This window comes from Carassius gibelio, chromosome B7, assembly GCF_023724105.1.
Source record: "Carassius gibelio isolate Cgi1373 ecotype wild population from Czech Republic chromosome B7, carGib1.2-hapl.c, whole genome shotgun sequence".
Lineage (NCBI taxonomy): Eukaryota > Metazoa > Chordata > Actinopteri > Cypriniformes > Cyprinidae > Carassius > Carassius gibelio.
In genome coordinates this window covers 31,067,395-31,090,614 of record NC_068402.1, presented here as the reverse complement: position 1 = coordinate 31,090,614, position 23,220 = coordinate 31,067,395, and the positions used below count along the sequence as shown (strand labels likewise).

Below are 23,220 nucleotides of genomic sequence, written 5' to 3'. Positions count from 1 at the left end.
CTTGCTGCAAGCCTCCCATGAGAGCACTGCTTGCACTAATGTCCAGACAGTGGAAAGCAAACCTTGAAGCTGAAGGAATTACACGACTTTCATTGAGGTAAAATAGGGTGAAGCAATAGGCACATTTCTACTTCTGTCAAAACAATAAAGCTATCAGACATAAGGAATGTTACAGACTTTGAAAAAATATATAATAGAAAAGTGAGCTATGTGGTGTAAGCGAGAACATGATTAATCTGCTTTAGCAATAGATCCCACCCCCCAGAGAAAGAAAGAAAGAAAGAAAGAAAGAAAGAAAGAAAGAAAGAAAGAAAGAAAGAAAGAAAGAAAGAAAGAAAGAAAGAAAGAAAGGAGACAGCAGACGCTGGATGTGATGGGCTGAGGTTACATTTCCAAACATTATTTTTGCAATTAAATGTAATAATCCAGTGAGATTTTTGTTTGCACAAGGAGTCAGACAGCAGCCAGAGCTCATCACAAAGATCTGATCTCATCACCATCCTGTCTGTCTGGAAAAACATGAAGCAACAGAACACACTGAGACAGACTAAAGCTACTTCTACATTAATCCTGAGGCATTTGAAAACGGTGGTTTCATTTTAAAATGCTCTGCGTAGCGTTTTGAAAACTTTGTCTCATCCAAACTGAAACATCATAAAACATTAAATTTCCTTTCTGCATATGCGCAAAGCCTCAAAAAAGCTCACTGTAGATGATACACACAGAACAGACATGATATGTTTTTATGCATTTTTTCTGATAGGATTATTTTATTTACGAAAATAACCCACCATTCACTGACGCGTCCAGATCGCACACACTCATGATTGTGTCTCTGATCGCATAAATAGCAATTGTGAATAAATTTACTTTGACCTTTGCAGGACTGTGATATGAAGAGTGTACATACATACAGCACAACTGTATGTGTATATAATATATATACATACAGTATATACATGCAGTTGTGCTTAGTGTACATAGCCCTTGCAGAATATGCAAATATGTTAATTTTAACCAAATAAGAGAGATCATGTAACTTGCATGTTATTTTTTTATTTAGTACTGTCCTGAATAAGATTTTAAAATTGTGTCAAAATGCCCGTCTTGGTAAGTATCCTACAGCAGACATAACCAGCTGAATGTAGGTCTGCTGTATCAGTGCATTCTCTTAAAGTGACAGTCTTCATATTAAAGCTGCAGTAGGTAACGTTTGTAAAAATATATTTTTTACATATTTGTTAAACCTGTCATTATATCCTGACAGTAGAATATGAGACAGATAATCTGTGAAAAAAATCAAGCTCCTCTGGCTCCTCCCAGTGGTCCTATTGCCATTTGCAGTTACGGACCACTCCCGGTAAGAAAACAACCGATCAGAGCTGCGGTCCGTAACTTTGTTTGTGTTCAAAATGTATGAAAAATGTATATAATAAGCGAGTACACCATGAATCCATTTTCCAAACCGTGTTTTTAGCTTGTCCTGAATCACTAGGGGCACCTATAATAAGTGTTTATATTCGGACTATTTTAGATTGCAGTACCTTTGTGATTCTTCATAGACATAAACAGAGAGAAGTAGTTCCGGCTACGATGTTCTTCCGCAAGATGCAAGCAGTTCTGTTTATTAACTGCTAGAGTGTCAAAAGTTACCTACCGCAGCTTTAATCGAACAGCAACAACAAAGAAATCACTTACTGCTCTTGATTAAAAAGCTTTTATAACTTTAATAAAGAATAATCTTTAATTTATACAGTCCAATATGCAATGCTGTTTTACATTTGATTACTTATGCTAGACCTGCCTAAAAAACAAACAAACTGAAAATCACTGTTTATTGTTTGTACACTCAAAACAATATTTAACCCCAAAAGTTAAAACTTATTTAATTCAATTAGATGTCAATTTTCCATCCAATGTAATCACATAAATCCAACGCAAAAGTTAATATTTGTTTAAGCTTCACCTTTTCATGTTCAGTTAACGTAAATGAATTAAATACATTTTATGAAAACTGATGAACTGTGATTTAAGCTTGTATAATACATAAACTTTACTCATTTTCAATAACTTATTGTTACTTGCTTTATATAAGCACCTTAAATTTTTTTAATTCTATTAAATAAATGGACAAAACATGCTACATTTTCAAACCTTTATTGTTGTAATTGAAAGTGACGTGACATTCAGCCAAGTATGGTGACCCATACTCAGAATCTGTGCTCTGCATTTAACCCATCCGAAGTGCACACACACAGAGCAGTGAACACACACACACACACTGTGAGCACACACCTGGAGCAGTGGGCAGCATAGCCATTTATGCTGCGGCGCCCGGGGAGCAGTTGGGGGGTTCGATGCCTTGCTCAAGTTGGGGAGTTCGATGCCTTGCTCAAGGGCACCTAAGTCGTGGTATTGAAGGTGGAGAGAGCACTGTACATGCACTCCCCCCACCCACAATTCCGTCCGGCCCGGGACTCAAACTCACAACTTTTCAATTGCCAGTCCGACTCTAACCATTGGGCCACAACTTCCTTATTTTTATAATTTTAGCTAACTTGGCAGGTCCTCAACCCAACCACAAGCTCCACACTTCACCACAATGGTAACTCACACAAAATACACCAATATAAAGTCTTTTAAAATGCCCATATAATAGAGCATTAGACATGAAAAAGTCTCCTTATTATCACATTTTACTAAAAACTGCATAAAATAACACTTTATTTCAACATTTTCTCTCCCCATATCCAGTCCTGTGCAAAGCATGATGGGAAGTGTAAAACTTATTTTGAGGTACTTGATTGAAACATGTTCTTTCAAAATGAAAACTTTATGTTAAACCAACGAGTCACAGTTTTAAGTCAGTTTAACATGACACAATCATGTTGAACTGAAAAATAGCCAAAATGGCATTAATTCAACATGAATTGTTCAGGTAAAGTGAACAAATGTGAAAAATCATTTTTTTGAGTGTATCTTTACTCTATTGTATTTATTTGTGCTGTTGCTTATAGTTGGATAGAATATTCTTCTCTTTTTTTATTAGAAAGTAGTGTTGTCATAAGACCCGGTACTTCGGTACCAAGTCGGTACTAAAAAAATTAAAATGTGACGGTACCAGGTTTCTGAAACTTACATCTTAATATGGACAGGCACGGAATTTGTCAAAGTTAGCATATACTGTATTAATCAAATCAAATCTTTGTATGGACCAGTATCTGTAAATGTTAAGCCACAAAAGTTGGTTGAAATATGAATCCTGCATGTTCTGCATGTCTCTGTTTGAATGAATGAATGGCAGAGACATGCGGGTTTGTTTACTACAGAGACTGAAGCGCGTGACACTTGCAGTAATTTCAGCATAAATGCATAAACCACATCACCAGAACTGTTCTGAGTCACTTCACAAGCATTTTACCATTTCATTTGAGTAAAACCAGCATCAAAATAAAAGTAGCCCATCAAAATAAAAAGTTCATTTTTACATAAAGGCATTGTGCTAGAAATATTACTATTATTTAGTAGAATGTATGTGATACTGCTACTACTGTTTTATTTTTTAAATAAATAAAACAATATTTTTTGCATGTTTACATTTTAATAGAAAATCGCCTTTATTTATCAAAACAATTTTTTTTTTTTTTTACATTTAAGACAAATTTATAAAAAAAAGAAAAACTTTAAACATAATTGTAAATAAGTATAAAGAATAGCATTGGTTTTATTCTTAGTGATAAAAAGTGTTTTTTCTTTTTTAAATTAGAATATTTTTGTGTTTTTCTATGGTACTGAAATTGATACTGAGAACCGTGGATTTTCACTGGTATCGGTACCAAATACTGAAATTTGGTACCGTGACAACACTATTAGAAAGTATAGTTTTTCCATAAACATAGCACATACTGAACTGTACCGAAAACCATGACTCTAAAACCATGAAACAAGCCAAACCGTGAAAAAGTTAAACTGTGTCACCCCTAGTTTAGATCCTACCTTTCAAATCGCTTTCACTTTGTTTATTTAAATGGGGAATCATCTCAAATTAAATCTAGTAAAGTATGGAATCCCACAAGGATCTGTCCTAGGCCCTCTGATATTTTCAATATACATGTTGCCCCTTGCCAATGACATAAGAAAATATGGGATTAGTTTCCATTGTTATGCAGATGATACTTAAGTATTTATTTCTATATAATTTCTATATTATCTAAACTGCCAGAGTGTGTAAAAGACAGGATGACCAATAATTTTCTACTATTAAATTCGGATAAGACATTACTCATTGAGTTATTACTCATTGGACCAAAAAAAAAAAAAAAAAAAAACAACAACAGTACACTGAATCTAGCTGATTACAATTTACATCTAGACGGATGTACTGTAACTTCCTCTACAGCATTGGCCTCAAACTCAATTCCTAGAGGGCCACAGCTCTGCACAGTTTTGCTCCAACCCTAATCAAACACACCTGATCCAGCTAATCAAGGTCTTCAGGACTACTAGAAACTTCCAAAAAGCTGTGATTTGGAGCTGGTTGGAGCTCAACTCTGCAGAGCTGTGGCCCTCCAGGAATTGAGTTTGAGACCACAGCTCTACAGTCAAAAATGTGGGTTTCTTTTGAAAATCATATTTCACATGTTACAAATACAGCATTCTTTTATCTTAGAAATATTGCCAAGTTACGGAAAATGCTACCGGTTTCTGATGCAGAAAAGCTAGTTCATGCATTCATGACCTCTAGACTGGGCTGTTGTAATGCACTGCTAGGAGGTTGTCCTGCATCTTCAATAAACAAGCTACAGGTAGTCAAAATGCAGCTGTTTACCAGGTCAAGAAAATATGATCATATTACACCAATTTTGCATTCTCTGCACTGCCTACCAATTAAGTTCTGTATCTGTTACAACTTACTTTTAAGGCCCTAAATAGTTTATCTCTTGCATACCTAACTAGTCTTCTATCATGTTACAATCCATCACGCTCCATAAGGCCGCAAAATTCTGGACTCTTGGTTCCTAGAATAACAAAGTCCACTAAATGAGGCAGAGCTTTTTCACATTTGGCTCCCCCCAAACTCTGGAATAGCCTTCCTGGTAACGTTTGGGGTTCATACACACTCTTTCTGTTTATATCTAGATTAAAGACACATTTCTTTTGCCAAACATTCACATAATGCATCACATAACCTTGTACTTTAGTTACATCTGATCAAATGCACATTTTCATTATTTTGCTTGGGTTGAACATAATTTTATTGCTTAATTAGAACAGCAGCTATGCTAATTTTTCTCTATTACCTTCTCTGTTTCTGCCAAACAATTGGCATCCCATGGTATCTAGGAATTACACAATCTTAAGTTTGGATCAGCCCTTACAAAGACCTGATGACAGAAAACCTGAGAAAAGATGATGCCAACCCCCCAGAGGACCTCAGATTAGGGCTGGGCGATAAATCGATTTTATCGATTAAAGGTGCTGTAGGGAACTTTTGTAAAAAATATATTTTTTACATATTTATTAAACCTGTCATTATGTCCTGACAGTAGAATATGAGACAGATAATCTGTGAAAAAAAAAAATCAAGCTCCTCTGGCTCCTCCCAGTGGTCCTATTGCCATTTGCAGAAACTCCATCGCTCCCGGTAGAAAATAACCAATCAGAGCTGCGGTCCGTAACTTTGTTTGCGTTCAAAATGTAGGAAAAAGGAATATAATAAGCGAGTACACCATGAATCCATTTTCCAAACCGTGTTTTTGGCTTGTCCTGAATCACTAGGGATATACACACACGAATAACAGAACGAAAACTCCCGCTAAATAATAAAGAGTGACGATTGCGAAAAGATTTGCTTAATAATGTTATCGTGCACATTTTATCTTACCAAACATTTCTAATTTGCGATATTATTAAGGAGTTTGTCTGTGAGATCTGCGACATCTCTCATGCGCGCCGTGGAGGCTGTCTGTCAGTCACACACACACAACAAGAACGAGCGCGGCGCACACACACGCATAACAGAACAAAAACTCACGCTTAATAATAAAGAGTGACGATGGCGGAGAGAGCAAAACGTTCCAAAGTGTGGTTATACTTCACTAGCGTTAGGGTGACCAGATGAGATTATTCAAAGATCAACAGTCTTTTAGTCAATTAGTCTTTAGTGTGCCACAAAAAACAACAACATTAAAATTGAACACAAATGTCAATGTAAAAAGAAAAAAACAATGACTGTTGTAACAGTGTGTAAATCAGACTTTTCTGTAATGCTAACGCTAATGAGTTTAAAGTTTTGTTAGCACTTTATGAATGTTTGTGGACTTCAGCTCGGCCTTCAACACGATCATCCCAAACCTCCTCCTGCCCAAACTAAATCAGCTCTCCGTGCCCACCTCCGTCTGTCAGTGGATCAACAGCTTCCTGACAGACAGGCAGCAGCTAGTGAGGCTGGGAAAATACACATCCAGCACCCGTACAATCAGCACCGGAGCTCCCCAGGGCTGCGTTCTCTCCCCACTGCTCTTCTCCCTGTACACCAACGATTGCACATCTAAGGACCCCTCTGTCAAGCTCCTGAAGTTTGCAGATGACACCACACTCATCGGCCTCATTCAGGACGGTGACGAGTCTGCTTACAGACAGGAGGTAAAAGAGCTGGCTGTCTGGTGCAGTCTCAACAACCTGGAGCTTAACACCCTCAAAACAGTGGAGATGATCGTGGACTTCAGGAGAAACCCCCCTGCACTCCCCCCACTCACCATCATGAACAGCCCTGTGACTGCAGTGGAGTCATTCAGGTTCCTGGGTACCACCATCTCTCAGGACCTGAAGTGGGACATTCACATTGACTCCATCGTAAAAAAGGCCCAGCAGAGGTTGTACTTTCTCCGCCAGCTGAGGAAGTTAAACCTGCCACAGGAGCTGCTGAAACAGTTCTACTCCACCATCATTGAATCCATCCTCTGCACTTCAGTAACTGTCTGGTTCAGCTCAGCTCCTAAATCTGACCTCAGAAGACTACAGAGGGTAGTCCGGACTGCTGAGCGAATCATCGGTTCAACTCTCCCATCTATTCAAGAACTGTACTTATCCAGAGTGAGAAAAAGGGCTGTCAAAATCACTCTGGACCCCTCACATCCAGCACACTCCCTCTTTGAACTGTTGCCATCTGGTCGACGCTACAGAGCACTGAGCACTAGAACGACCAGACACAGGACCAGTTTCTTCCCTCAGGCAATCCATCTTATGAACAGCTGACAATAATGGCGAACACACTACACTTTATATTTATATACACACACACTTTATTTATCTAACACACATACTTAGTATACACTTAAATTTTGCACACAATATATATGTACATACATAACTTCACTTTGTAATATACCTGCCTACAATTGTCATTTGTATATTGTCATTCACTGTCTACATATTTGTATTTTTTATTCTTTTATTATGTGTTTTATGTTCTGTCGCTGTCATTCTGTTGTACTGCGGAGCTTCTGTCACGAAAACAAATTCCTCGTATGTGTAAACATACCTGGCAATAAAGCTCATTCTGATTCTGATTCTGATTCTGATACCACTGTGACAAGTATGTATTTTTGTAATAGATCTAATTTTGTAATTTTTGTTACATTTATTTAACCAAAAGTGTTTTATCAAAGAGGGACACACAATTTTATTTTTTATTTATATTTTAATTTATTTTGAAGGTGCATTGTGTCACTGTAAGTTATTAGAAAACTGATAAGCTACATTTTCACTGTTTACAATGGCAGTGCCTGCCATCTCGTTTACCAGCATGTTTTGAGGCTTGTTTCCTGTTACACTTATGCACAAAGGGGAAATTGAGATTAAACTGCATAAGTGAAAATCAGAACAAAATTAAGAATACATTTATTTTGAGCAATTTCTTTGTCGGTTGTAGTTTGTTTTTAAATACAGAAAAAAAATCGATTAAAATCAAAAAATCGGGTTTGGTGTGAAAAAAATCGGAGATTTTTTTTAGGCCATATCGCCCAGCCCTAGACAACATACATAAATACCAAATTTTGCTATAATGGACATCAACTTAAGATAGTCACCATTGATAAGCTATCACCTAGAATCTTTCATTTTCTGTAAAGCTGCTATGCAATGATTTGCTTCATGAAAAGTGCTATACAAATAAACTGAACTGCACACACACACACACACACACACACACACACACAAACATATATATATATATATATATATCTCACACATTCATTACAATACATACATTCATTACACACACAAATTGGTCATATGGACCTATTCAGTACAGTTATGTTACTGTATTGTTATCTTTTTGTCAATTTTGAAGCTGACAAAAATCTCATTTATATTCTACACACTCACACACACAAACATTTCAATGAACATTAGGATGAAAAGAGCAAATAGCCTAATTATTTAAAAGTCATATTAAAAGGTATCTGCTAAATTGAAAAATGTATACTGTATGTCAATGTTTATTGTGACTTTGACACTTTTCCATGGCAAGAGCGCTTTTACTTTTTACCAATAATTGTGGGTCCTGACTTTTTCTTTTAATTCTACTCTCACAATATGAAAAAGACCTATAGACTGGAGTCCTGCACAGTTCCTGTTTGCTATGAAATGTTTGCTTGAACATGAAAATGTGCATCCTGTCGTTTAAACAATACAAACTTCTGCCTACATCATGAGAACAATCTCTCCTGAAAATGTAGTCTATGTGTGCTCACTGGTCCTCCTAGCAGCATGAAAAATAAAATAAAAATTATTAAATTGTAAATAGATTATTTACAGCAAGCGAGCAAAGAGGGTAATCCTTTTACAATCAAGCTCTAATTCACTTCAGTTCCAGCATGATTGGCTATGTAACAATGCTCAACGCTACAAATTGTGGTAGATGTAAACCTCTTTAAATTTCAGACTACAGAGCCTGAACATAAATAAGCAAGTTCTAGTTTCAAAGTTAAGGAGAAGAACCTTGGTGTGCAGGGTGAAACAGACTTATATTTAATCCTTCATTTGCATGCAACTACCATAAATGGGAATATTAATGGATAGATCTCTATCACAACTACTTTTTGCTAGAAGTGGTTTTATGACAGTGGTGATGAGGAACAATTAATCCGAGTACTGTTATGATGCCAATCCTCATGGCCACATACTTCAGTTATGAGTGTGGATGTGCTCACAGATAGTGGTTCTTTATACAAAGCATCAAAGCATCATTCAATTTTCAGCACCTTGTTAAGCCTAGTTATCAAATACATACTGCCAACACCATTGTTCCCAGCAGTCCTGCCCCTTAAACAGGAAGTGGCTATGATGATCACCTGCTATGAACTCAAGAGCTCTGGACTAAAGCCCTAAGATAAATGGGCTGCCTTCCTGTCAGTCACTGATGTGCCTGCCAAAGCCACAAAGCTGGATCCAATCGTTGAACCATATACACATTACATAGTAATAGTAGTAGCTTGGATGGGGGGAAAACATGCAAACCACTTTTGAGAGCCAAAGAACCTTTTGTTTATTCTATCATTGTTTAGCCTTTGTAGATCTCTGTGGTCCTGTGATGTCTAATACTACAGGAATCAATGGGTCGTGGTATATAATGGATTCCTCTATTATCAAGGTCAGTCAAGCTGTGGTCTGGTAAAAAGACTGCTAGTCTAGTCATCCAGACCCTACAAGACAGGGAGGGATAGTTTTTAGATCGATAATACCATTTATTGTATCATCACAAAAAATATGAATATAATAAAAATAAATAAACATGTATAATAAATAAATAAATACATTTATATAAAAAAACTAAGCACATAAGAAATCTTTCTATAGGCCTATTTATCTTTTAAAAAATCTAACAAAATATTAAAAATAAATATATTTATTATTATTATGATTGTAATTTTCAGGTTATTTTTACTTCATTTTATACCTTTGTTTTCGGTTTAATTTGTCTAAAGTAGAACATCCAGTGCTGCTGTAAATTGTAACTATGGTCACTCTGGGCATTTATAATTCAGCAACATCGATTGGATCAAAGCAAACTGGAGAGAAAATTCAAACTTTCTATAATTCTCCAGCTTGAGATGTTTCCCAAGAGCAACAGGCCCTCATGGGTCGTTTTCTATTGTTTCAGAAGAGATCCTGGAAATATCTCAAACTATACTCAGACTGACCAAGATACCAATGTCTGCTCAAAGATCTCAATATGAACTCAAACATTTCTCAGCTATCCTCTAATATTCCTCTGGGAATTCAACAACCCAGACCCTATCACAAACAAATGTCCATTTAGCAATTGTTCTGTTTTGCAATCAGCTATTTTTCAGGTGTGGCAGAGTATTATGAAATTGGGAATCAGAGTGTGAGAAACTTACCTCGTAGTGTGTGTTTGTCGGGCCAGTGAAACCACGGTAACAGCAGCAGGTACAGAAGGTAGACTAAAGAGAGAGCGTTGTAGCGAAATATGCAGGCTGTGGAGAATAACAGAAACAAAACGATTAGTTTGCATCGTCAAATTAGACAGTCAACGTTGCATTACATAATGTAGGATTTAGCATATATATGATGGTCTAGATGGTGGTCACACTAGTCTTTAAGTACACAAAATCTTTATTTAGACCCTGCAATCATCCTGATATGACATGATGCTCTGTCATCTTTTATTATAAATTCAACATATAATAATCCCAAAATGTAAGTATGCAATGTACTCCACTTTTCTGCAACACTGAAAACCTCTTTAAATGTTGTATTCTTTCAATTCAGGTAAGAGGTTACGCCATGGTATATCAATCTTTTTTTGGTCACACATCTTCATGTGTTGCAAATTCATACTGTTGGTCACAGTTCACTGATCGTAAACTTTGGAAAACAGCAAATGCAAAACGTCTTCAGATGAGTTTGCGTTTCTGGTTTCTAAAATTTGCATGCGTATCAGTGGAGGTCAATGGAATGAAAAGTCAAGTGTGACACTTCTAGGCTTGTTTAAGCTGTGTGTTTTAAGTATGGTAATCAGCTGGACCATTAGGCAGTGGGCCTGAAGTTGATTAGTGCTGTCATATGATTAATTTTGATTAATCGCATCCAAAATAAAGGTTTTTGATACATAATGTGTGTACTGTATATTTATAATGTTTATATAAATTAGTGGTGGGCCGTTATCGGAGTTAACGTGCTGCGTTAACGCGAGACTCTTATCGGGCGCTAAAAAAAATATCGCCGTTAATCTATTCTCAAAGTTGGGTTGGGAGCTGGGTCTATACTAAGCAAGCTGATGACTTTAACCTTGATATTTTATATAACCGACTGGCTGAGGCCAGTTCATACATTATCAGAGAGAGAGAGAGAAAGAGAGAGAGAAAGAGACGCGTATCACGGACAGCGACACTGAACCGAGCTTTCTTCTGCGAAGAGAAAGGCGTCTCAGAACACTTGAACATCGAATTTGCTTATTTTTGCTCTTGTGCCAACAAATACATACAAAATATGTCAAAATATCCACCTTGGAAATTATGCTAAAAAAAAAAACTGTCAGTTATTTCTTAAGTGAAAGTAAACAGTTGAGGGAAAAAATGGGATGTGTATTATATTGGATGCGTTCATCGTCTCTTAAAGTGACCGCGCCTAATTTAGCTACTGGCTGCTGTAATGTTAATCCAAGAAAATTAAAGAAAATCACTTCCTGCTCTTGACTGAATTACTTTGTAGTTTTAACTGTCAAAACAAAAATTATTCAGACACCAGATATAATTTTTGATATATATAGCAAAACTGTAATAATGTGAGAAATGTTGAAGGCGTCTGAATAAATGTAGGTTTGATTGTATATTTAAATTTTGAAGACTATCCAGTGCTATTTTACATTTAATTATTTGGTTTGTGTACCTTGACACCTACAAACTTGAAAAAAAAAACTTAAACATTGGTGTGAAACAGGCGTGATGTTGTTTGCACCTTGTGCAATGTGGAACTAGTTTACATCTTTTTCAAGCACTTTGTGATGCATATTGGAAACAGGAGATGAGCCCCTTTTCTAATGCACCACCTAGCTTGATGAACCCCTTCTCAAAGACTTACTGTTTGTCAATTTTATTTGGGTAACACACATATTCTGAATGCCTTCGGCAGAATTCGAATGAGCCATTTTAATCTGGATTAATCTAGATTAATTTCAAGATCACAGTGAGATTAATCTAGATTTAAAAAAATTTATCTATGCCCACCACTAATATAAACACAGAAACATTCAATATTTTGAAAATGTTCACATGTATTTACATGTATATATTAATATTCTTATATTTGATATTATATATAAATATATTTAATATATAAACATGAATGTTTTCTTAAATATATAAATGCATATGTTTCTATTTATATATACATAATAAATATACAAAGTACACACATATTATGTAAACAAAAAACTTTTATTTTGGATGCAAATTATAATTTGGCAGCACTAAAGTTGATCTGTTAAAGGGATAGTTCACCCAAAACTGAAGATTCTGTCACATTTACACTCATTTCAAACCTCTAGTTACTTTATTCTGTTGAACACAACTTTCTTTTTTGACGAAAGTTGGTAATAAAACAGTTGCCAGTAGCCATTGAATGTCATAATGAATGGCTACCAGCAAGTGTTTGGAACTTGAAGCCGAGTAAATGATGAAAATTTTAGTGGTTAGTGTTTATGGACCACTTTGGCCATGGTCTAACCAGCAACAAACCAGCTTGACCACTTTAAGCTTGCATGACCGGTTTTCCAGCTTTTTAGTTTTGTTTTTCTACACAATTTAAATGGTAGTAGACAGAAAACTGCTAAGTTGTCCAAGACAAAAGACAACAGAGACAAAGACATGAGGTCACCTGACAAATTAACATCTCTTACTTTCTGTTGGTTTTGGCAGAGTAGTCCAGTTCCAGATTTTTACATTATTTGAAGGTGACTATTCCCAAAATCACTGGAAAAGGTGCTATTTTTTGTTCAGTCTTAATTGGATGATCTTTGATAATGCTAATGATGCCCTTGTGAACCTTTTTGATTGCTAAAGTATAATCAAGCTGCTCTAATCAAGCTGGTCCATGTGGAAAACATTCTGGGACTAGTTTCCAACACTTTGAGGGTCTGCCAAGGCATACAGGAGTTCCCTGCCTCCTGCTGTGACTAGAAAAAGATACCTTTCCCTGACTCGCATTTTCCAAGCCATCCCAACAACACCTCAGATTCTCCAAAACACGTTTACTGTTCCTCAATCTATGATTCACACACATAACTGAAGGCTTTGTTTGAAAAGTCTGTCCCTGGCTGGTAGCCATAAAGTTTCACAGGCCTGAAGGCTACGGCGCTGTAACTACCATTGCAACCCAGGAACAAAGAAATACAACGTTCAGTATTCAGGGGCAGCTCATATTACCTCAAAAAAAAAAAAAAAAAAAAAAAAAAAAAAAAAAAAAAAAACTGTCTAGTAATGCAGGGAAACTAAGATGGAAATCCTATACACAATGAGAGCCCTTGGTGATATCTGAGTGTTCATAAACAGGACAGATTTTAGTTTTGATCAAAGTTAAGACAGCTGCAGAGCTACGGTTCTGTGATCAAAGTATGATGGAGTCACCTGAGGCTCATTTGTGTTTTCACTGAACCAGCAGCAACTGTGATCTAACAGAAACACAGCAGGGGCTGGTAAAACACTAATAATATGTAAGCACTAGCGGCTTATAGCTTATTTTCCCAACTTCTCTGGTTTCACTAACCACACATTGCAGCAGAAGTGTGTCCATAGAAAGATATGACTTCCTAGTAAGAATCCGTTATTACAACTTCCAAAGTAAAATGTATTTACTTTTGAGACTAACTGAATATGTTTAACACTGTGAAATGCATTTAGTGTTCTGATACAGTAATACGTTTAGGAGATTTTCAAAGTTTCTTTTTAGGTTAAACATTTTTTATCAATTGGAATACATTTTTTTCAGTGGTCATCTATTCTCTTCTCTGTTTCCTAGCTGGCGCTGTGCCGAAGATGACTTCTTAACTCATATTCTGCTGTAGGTGCCGACGGCCTCCCAGCGACGTCCAGAACTTGACCCCTCTTCTTCATGATTGAGTCTATCACTGCATTGAACAAGAACAGGGAGGCGACATTGCCTTGGTGGACCCCAGTTCAGATAGGGAATTCTTCAGATGTATCGTTCTTAAATCTGATGCAGCTTGTACAGCCATTGAAAGACTGCTGGAGAAGGTGGGTGATTTTCGGTGGCACGTTCCACCTCTAACGCTCGGAACGGCCAGTGTCCCTGTGGAATGTAGATTTAAAATTGATGAACACGACCACCAAGTGTTTCGCACATTGGATCTGTCTAGGGGTGGGAGAAAAAAAAATCCTCCGAAGCATCACAGTTCTCTTTTCAATGATTCTGAGCCTGTTTTATTTTGCGTTTGTTGTCTTGAAGCTCGGTTGCAGCTGTGGTTAAATGCACTTGCATTTGAGTGAGTGAAGTGACATTCAGTATGGTCACCCATACTCAGAATTTGTGATTTGCATTTAACCCATCCGAAATGGACACACACAGAGCAGTGAACACACACACACTGTGAGCACACACCCGGAGCAGTGGGCAGCCATTTATGCTGCGGTGCCCGGGGAGCAGTTGGGGGTTCAATGCCTTGCTCAAGGGCACCCAAGTCGTGGTATTGAAGGTGGAGAGAGAGCTGTTCATGCACTACTCCCACCCACAATTCCGTCCAGCCCGAGACTAGAACTCACAACCCTTCGATTGGGAGTCCAACCCTCTAACCATTAGGCCACGACTTCCCCCAAAGTGAAAGTGAAAGTGAAAGTGAAGTGACATTCAGCCAAGTATGGTGACCCATACTCAGAATTTGTGCTCTGCATTTAACCCATCCAAATGCACACGTTACTATGTTAAAGTTGCCACTAGGAATGTAACAATTCACTCAACTCATGATTCAATTTGATTCACGATTTGATTTCACGATTCAAATCACTATTCACGATATTTAAGACAAATTATGAATTGTGTCCTTTTATCATTGCTTGGATGAAAGGCTGTACATTTCTTTGTGAAATATAAATATAACTATAATAATATACTTATATAACACTTACATATAATTTATCTTTTGTTGGCTTTGATTGCTTCTATTTTCCTAAGTCGCTTTGGATAAAAGCGTCTGCTAAATGACAAAATTGAAATAGAATAGTTCACATGCGGGCAGGGCCTCGGGCCTTTTTTGGGTTATCCTTCTTTCTACATTTTTAGACATTAATAAAAAAAAAAAAAGAGGTAGATGATAGAAAAACAAACATAGAAAGACATTTCATAACCTCATAACTTTCATAATCTGATAATTACACTGACATATGACATGAGTCTCACGCACACACGCACACAGAAGGTTTTCAATCAGCGCGACCCACGATTATACTTCACTTATATCCAGTTATTAAAGTAGTAGCTATTATAGGCCTCTAAATTTATGTATTAATCATAGCCTACTTGGCCAACTAATAATTATAAAATAATAATGATTCATGCAGCGGCGAGCATTTCTGTGTCTGCACCTGTTGCTACGGGCCAAGCAGCAAAGAAGAGAGCGCTGGCCAAGTTTGAGGAAGAGTGGGAAAACACTGTGGAGCAGGACGAGGATGACGATGATGGAGTACAGCAATACATGCGCCTCAATCACAACATGGAAGGTGATGGTCGAGATGTGCTACTCTGGTGGAAACAGCACAACACCCTGCCACCACAACTGTCAAGACTGGCTCGCTCTGTGTTTAGTGTCCCCGCCGCCAGCAGCAGCAGTGAATGTGTCTTCAGTGCAGCGGGAAGAGTGATAGAAGAGAGGAGGACTGGGTTAAAACTAGTGATCGACCGATGTATCGGTTTACCGATATTTTTCCCGATATTTAAGCATTTTTCCATAATCGGGTATCGGTTTTGTAATATCGGATTCGCCGATTTACGGCGCCATCTTGTGGCCGTTTTGAGATTTCCGCCATTGCAGCCCGGGCGTCTGAGGTGATCAGTCAACAACAACTCAGTGCACAGGTAAAGTATATGTTCTACTTGGTTTGCTTTAATTAATCAACTTTATTTAACATAACAGACATGCACAAATGAGATCTGAGACATAAATTCCTGATATAGTTAATTTATGCAGCTTGTTTCTAAACAATTGAGACGAACTCATCGAGTTATGTAGTGTTCGTCATGTCCTGCTCCAATAAAGACGTATCTTTAAATGAATTAAATAAAACAGACATGAATGAGTGCATGTTGAAAATAAAAAAAATGTTTTTTTTATTCTTTTATTATGTGTTTTATGTTCTGTCGCTGTTATTCTGTTGTACTGCGGAGCTTCTGTCACGAAAACAAATTCCTCGTACGCTATGTGTAAACATACCTGGCAATAAAGCTCATTCTGATTCTGATTCTGATTCTGAAAAGCGTTGAATTTAATTCTCTATCTGTTGTATTTGCTCACCATTAGTCTAGAAGAGAAAGTTTGTTCATATTGCTTAGCAACTGACGGATGATCTGGAGGCTTAAGCACGGCCACTGAATGAAACTTTTGACAAGATTATCTTGTTTAAACACCCTAGATTATATTTTAATTTACTACATAACAAATATTTCGCTAATACACATATAAATATAGCCTACCGCTTTGTGGAAATTAATTATTTATTATCTCCATGCGCGATCGCGGTTGATTAAGTTATAATCAAACAGCACTTTGTCAGTTGGCATTTCATGATTAAACATTAGATTAAATTTAGATCATAAAATGCCAACTGACAAGTGCTGTTTAACTTTATATAGTCTCGGGAAAAAAAGTTCGTTCATATTGCTCAGCACCTGGGTTGATGATCAGGAAGCCTCAAGCAATGCCACTGAATGAAACTTTTGACAAGATTATCTTTAAACACCCTAGATTATATTATCATTTACTACATAACAATTATTTCGCTAATACACATATACATATACCGCTTTGTGGAAATTAATTATTTATTATCTCCATGCGCGATCGCGGTTGATTAAATTATAGTCAAACAGCACTTTGTCAGTTGGCATTTCATGATCTAACGTTAGATTGAATCTAGATCATAAAATGCCAACTGACAAGTGCTGTTTAATTTTATATAGTCTCGGGATAAAAGTTCGTTCATATTGCTCAGCACCTGACTGGGTTGATGATCAGGAAGCCTCATGCACGGCCACTGCATGACATTTTTGAAGGAAGCAGGCTTACAGGGCAGAATGCTGAAAGACTCTGTTTTCTACACTAAAACCTAGTTCTGCTTAACTGGGAGTATTAAGTTACACTACTAAATAGCTATGCACTCCTAAATAGCCCTCCCGCCCCCACCAATATGTTAGAATCATTTTTGTGCTTTATTTTTTTACCCGTTTTTATTTTTTTACCTCATCAAAGCTTTTATTTTAAAACAAAGACACTTGCACTTGCACAGTGCACTTAAATTTTTTGGACTCAGACCCCTCTATTTATTTGTGTATAAATATAAAGTTTTTTTTGTATGCAAGGAAGGAGTGATTGTTATAAATAAAATGTTTTTTTTCAGCTCATTTGTGTTGTAATAATTGTCAGAAACAGAAGTATAACAGTAAATAAATATCGGTTCTGCATATCGGTTATCGGGTACATAAACATGCAAATAATCGGTATCGGTATCGGTTATAAAAAATCAATATCGGTCGATCACTAGTTAAAACCTTCCACTGTGGATGCTTTTCTTTTTCTCCACGATGCTCTCTAAGAGAGTGTTCTAATGTTTTGATTTATTGGACTAATGGAACTAAATGGAAAAAAGAATGGATATTTTGAGGTAAGATAACCTGTAAGTTTGTTTTTAATTTATTTAATTTAAGATTTGTTTAGATTGTAGGCTATTGCTCATTTTGTTTGCGAACGCTGTTGCGAGCAGCCTGAGCCTGCCTCAGTATTTCAAAAAACGTTGTTTTACTCACTGTGGTTTAATAAATAACATTTATTAAACTAACTGTCTGTGTGATATGCTTGAAGTGTCTTATATCTATGGATTTTATTGTAGCCAAGTAAAGTATTAGCGTTGATTTGAGAGGCTAAATTGATCAAATATGTTTTACTCGCTGTCTGCTCTGCTGCTTAATCGTCATTAAAAAAAAAATGCTCCAAACATTCGTCTAAATTAACTTAAAGAAAAGAAAAGAAACATAACACAAAACTGACCTATTTTTTTTTTTTTTTTTTATTGGGCTCGTATCGGACTCGGGCTGATAATTCTTATGAGCTGTCGGACACGGGTTGGGCTAGGGCCTGAGCATCCCGGGCCAGAGCCGGGCTCGGGCCTAGATTTGAGGCCCGTGCAGGGCTCTATGTGATGCGTAACTGAATTGAATCGTGAAACCATTGAAGATTCACACTCCTATTTTTAAGACTGCAGTGCTGACATACAGAAAATCCAACTACAAACAAAAAGCATAGAAACTGCAATTTTGGTTAAAATGTAAAGTTGTAAATATGTATTTGCAGAGAAGAATAATTAATTTGGAAAAAATGTAGATCAAGAATCATTTAATGATTTCCAGATGAGTCGGATTAGTGAGTGGAGACGGCTGATCAGAATGTCTCCACCTGCTTTGACCGCCTCAGAAGGCACTTGATACAATCTGAGTGCCTTTCCATCATTCAACGATCGGAAAGCGAATTTGATTTCATCAATTGATGGCTCTTGCATAGGAGTCGACGGGGGGGGGTCGATGTATGGGAAAAACAGTGTCTTCTCCTTACGGCAGGTCGCAATCAAAGAGGAGTAGTAAATGCTCCAGCCAACACTGTAGTCGTTCATCTGCAGACTTCACAAAAGTTCCATCCACCTTCCTGATGTTGTTATTGGTTGACTTGCTTCGCCCGCTCAGTCTCCTCAGGGTCCGATAGTGGACCTAATACTCATTCCGAGATGCTGCATCTTTGGCTGCCACAATGTTCCAGCAGGCCTCTTTTTTGGATTTTGTTCTTTGTCTGACTTCGCGATTCAGCTGTCAATGACAGTTAAACTCAACGTTCTTTATCCTCTTTCGTTCCTGGACAAAATCCAGACACTCGTCCGAAAGGTGAACATAATGGAGTGCATTATAATTAGAGCCCGACCGATATGGTTTTTTGGGGGCCGATGCCGATGCCGATGCCGATATTAACTCGAAAAGAGCCGATTTATAAGCCGATATTTTGATTTTGAAAATAAACTGGATATTAGACCCATTTCCTATATACTGCACTTACACAACATTCAATAGCAAAATATCTGCCTGTTCTATGTATGTGGGCTGTATAAACCATTTTCCAGAAGAGATTATGTAAAAAAAAAAAAAAAAGCCTTAGATTATAGTCTCAATGACTAAACAATTGCACATCAAAAGTATATATTTTTTAATGATAAAAAAAACAGCCTGATTTTAAACATTTAACACTTTTACTTTCTTCCAGTTGAAGCTGGTTTTAACAGTCTGTGTGTGTTCTGTAAATAAATTATAATACTAAAGTTAAAGTATTTGCAGAAGTAGTCCCACACTTTGCTGCTACAGCATGCCCTTTTTCAGCCATCTGTAGGGCAGAAAGAGACAGAGAAAGAATAAGCATGTGTATTAATAATATCACCATGTATCATTACTCGTGTCATCATTAGAATTAGAATTATAATAAACAGGGATCTCCTACATAGGCAAAAATGAGAAATATATATATATTTTATGTCAACCAATAGGTATTACCTATTACCTACTTCTATTTAACAATATTACAACATTTTCCTGTTATGTCTTTAAAGCTGCTTTGAAACAATCTGTAAAAAATAAAAATAAATAAAATAAAAAAAGCGCTTGTTCAGCTCACATTTATTTACATGTCCTATCTGGTTAATCATTTCTTGAATGGTTAACGTTAGTTTCATGAACACACCGCTGTCAATTTTGAGAAGAACCACCTTCAATCAAGTTAATAGCAAGCATTTAAGGGGCCTGCTAAAAAGGAAGCTATATTAGCGTTAGAATAACATAAGGCTGTAGCTATCGAATATTTTAGTAATCGAGTCTATGATAGGCTTTTGTACATTCTGCTGAACAACAGTCTTTAACTGGACTTTTATTTTGACGGGTTGGCGTACATTTACAGTTCTGTGTATGTGATGTGATGCTGCTTTTACTTAAATCAAACGGTCAAATGCTCATGAAGTGACTGTCAGAGCAGTTCTGGAGATGTTGTTCATGTGTTCACGTGATTATTTAGTGAGACAGCAGACGCTGAATTCACCGCGAGCTTAATGCGCTTACGTGTGTTTAATGAATGAAGAGGCGCTTCTGCGCCATTCATTAACAGAGACACGCAGAACATGCAGGATTCATATTTAAAAAGACTATTCCGGCTTAATACTTACAGATATTCGTCCATATCGTGATTTGATGTAAGTGCAATGACCTATTTTTAATGAATTCATTCAATAACATAACAGCTGTTGTTTTTTCGAGGCACGCTGAACATAACTTCTAGTCATTGCCCCCCTGCCACAGTTACCCGGTCATTATGTGGGAAACACTGCAGATATATTTAGAATAAGTTAAACGATAACGTTATAGTTTGACCTCTTATTAACGTTCGCACTCTTCCACTGATAAACATGGTATTAGCTCTGTGGCTAATCTAATATAGCAATGCATTAAGCGGCTGTAAGTGATGTTACAGAATATTTATAAGTGATAATGATAGGACCGTTAGCTAGAACTACCACATCATTGTATATACAGTGTATGAACTAAATCATTTCACATGAAGAACGACAGACTCACCGTCAAAACAGAAAAAAAAATCTCCGTGGCTGGCTTGGCTGATCGCTTTCTTCGCTAGTGGATTTCTGGCGCTGTTGTCAACTCTGGAGCTGCAGAGCTCCCTCTGGTGGGTAAACTATGCAACACTCATAACATGAGTAAAGCATGAGACTGTTTCTCATCATTCATCGGCCGTTATAAACGCCGATGCCGATTTAAATACAATAAGCTCATATCGGCTGATAATATCGGCCGGCCGATATATCGGTCGGGCTCTAATTGTAATTGGTCGTAGAAGTCGTCTTTGCAGCTTCTCGTTTCTCCCCTCTAGAGTAAAACAGCATATCTTTTTCATTTGAACTGGGTTCGTAGACAGTTGTTGTTCTGGATCCGATAAGCCGAAGTTCAGATAATGCCGCGATCGAGATCTTGCATGTCAGCAGCTATTTGGCAATGATCTCCTTTTGACCCACATGGCTGGTCTGAACATTCCAAGGAGTGAGGTGAATTTTTGTTTTCGGTGTAAACAATCTTCCTCGTATGCAGTAGCATTGTTGCCATTTGCGATTTGTTGTGGGTCCATCAGTTTCTTGCATAATTTCCCTGGTTATCCAGTTCTGGTCACCTCGGCAGGATGACCACCCTCCTCCTTGCTTAGGCCTAATTAGGCCCTCGCCCCCAGGCCTTAGGACCGGTACAGCGAAGCATTTATAATAGCACAATAATTATAATAGAATTGGGAAAAAATGTTTAAAGGTGCTGTATGTAGGATTGACACCAAGTGGTTGAACTTGCTATTGCAGTACAAATTAAAAATATTGGAGAGGGTTTTTTTCACCCGGCCCCTCCTCCTCAAACTTGACATACAGACAGGTTGCCATTTTGATTGTTGACACCAACAGGAACGTATGTTACAAGTATGTTAACTTAGCATGTTTCTTAAAAATTTGCAAACATATTATGGTATTTTTATGCTTTAGTAGAGTCAAAAATGTACATACAGCATCTTTAAAAGAGTTCCAGACATTATATCATTTCAATGTATTATTAAGCTATTTTGTGTGTATTAATAAATACTAGGGGTGTAACGGTTCACAAAATTCACGGTTCGGTTCGATACGATACACTGATGTCACGGTTCGGTTCGGTTCGGTACGTTTTAGATACAGCAAAATGCAAAAACATCTCAACTTTTCAGAATGCCGCAAGCGCACCGCGGGTCATGTGACAAGAACTAACCAACGTTGAAAACTCAGCCAAGATGAAGGAACAGCTGATTATAGTTGTATATGGATTGCAATTTTGAAATAAATTTAGTAGCAGAGCTACTGCAAGCGATTTTTAGAGCTGCAAATCCATTTATCCTTCGCTGAAATTTCCGCGTCTCATGGAGAGAGCACGTCATTGTTGCTTAGCAAAGACAGACGCCTCATGAGCGCTTCTGCCCGAGCGCTTTGGAAAGGAGGAGAAAGACGTGCTTAGCGTTTTCCACGCGTTTTTAGGAGCGATATGTGAACGGACCCTAAGGCGCTCGCTCACTCAGCACGCGCTGAAGGCTCATTGCAAAATGTCTAATGCATTTAACAGACCAGAAATATAAGATCCTAAAATAACCAACAGGTCTGGTGTTTGGGTGCACTTTGGATTCCCTGTAAGCTATAATACTGGTGTCTAAATGCTGCAGGCATAGTTTGTTGCGTGCATGTTTCTCCTTTTTTTCGTCTTTTCCCAGATACTGACACAATAAGGTGATGTCGGCGTAAATGAGTTGACATGTTTCAAGTATTCACGCTGGTGTTTTTTTTTTTTTTTAAAGCAATGAAGCAACCGCGCGAAGCCCTCACTATATAGGATTTTAGAAAGAATGCAGAGCACTAGTGTAGTGTGCAAACTTACCACAGTGTGGATTTCAGAAAGTGTGCAAAGACTTCACGTGCACACTTACCATAACATGGATTTACAAATAATGTTCTAAGGAGGGGCTCTCATGTCACTCTGATCGAGCAGCTCATAGATGGAATCATGCATCTCAAACAATATGTTTGAGAGTCATCTTCTTTTTCTAGTCTGTTAAACGCATTGGCCATTTTGCAACGAGCCTTCAGCGCGTACTGTGTGAGCGAGCGCCTGACTGAGTCATAACATAACATAAACATAAGTTGGTGTTTTTTTCTTCTTCGGGAGTGTCAGGGGCGTTGCCTGTTACGTCGTTTGGGTTATTGGGCTACCTTGTTGAACGCATATCATTATATTTCTCTTTTTTTTTTCAAATATAATTAATTAGTCCAACGAACCGTTCGGTATGCATAATGCGTACCGCGTACCGAACCG

The 23,220-nt window shown here is 37.4% G+C and overlaps 1 protein-coding gene and 1 long non-coding RNA gene across 3 annotated transcripts in view; both read right to left on the bottom strand.

Moving 5' to 3' along the window:
• Positions 1 to 23,220, bottom strand: part of piezo1 (piezo-type mechanosensitive ion channel component 1) — a 96,205-nt gene that overhangs the window by 49,172 nt on the left and 23,813 nt on the right. For both annotated transcript variants that reach the window (XM_052560402.1, XM_052560403.1), the window contains exon 2: positions 10,407 to 10,502. In XM_052560402.1, coding sequence (XP_052416362.1) covers positions 10,407 to 10,502 — 96 coding nt within the window. The remainder of the gene's footprint in view (positions 1 to 10,406; positions 10,503 to 23,220) is intronic.
• Positions 19,479 to 21,958, bottom strand: LOC127961332 (uncharacterized). Its single transcript, XR_008154421.1, has 2 exons — positions 20,911 to 21,958; positions 19,479 to 19,672 (listed from the first exon to the last, which is right to left on the bottom strand). It is a non-coding gene; the product is annotated as an uncharacterized LOC127961332 (long non-coding RNA).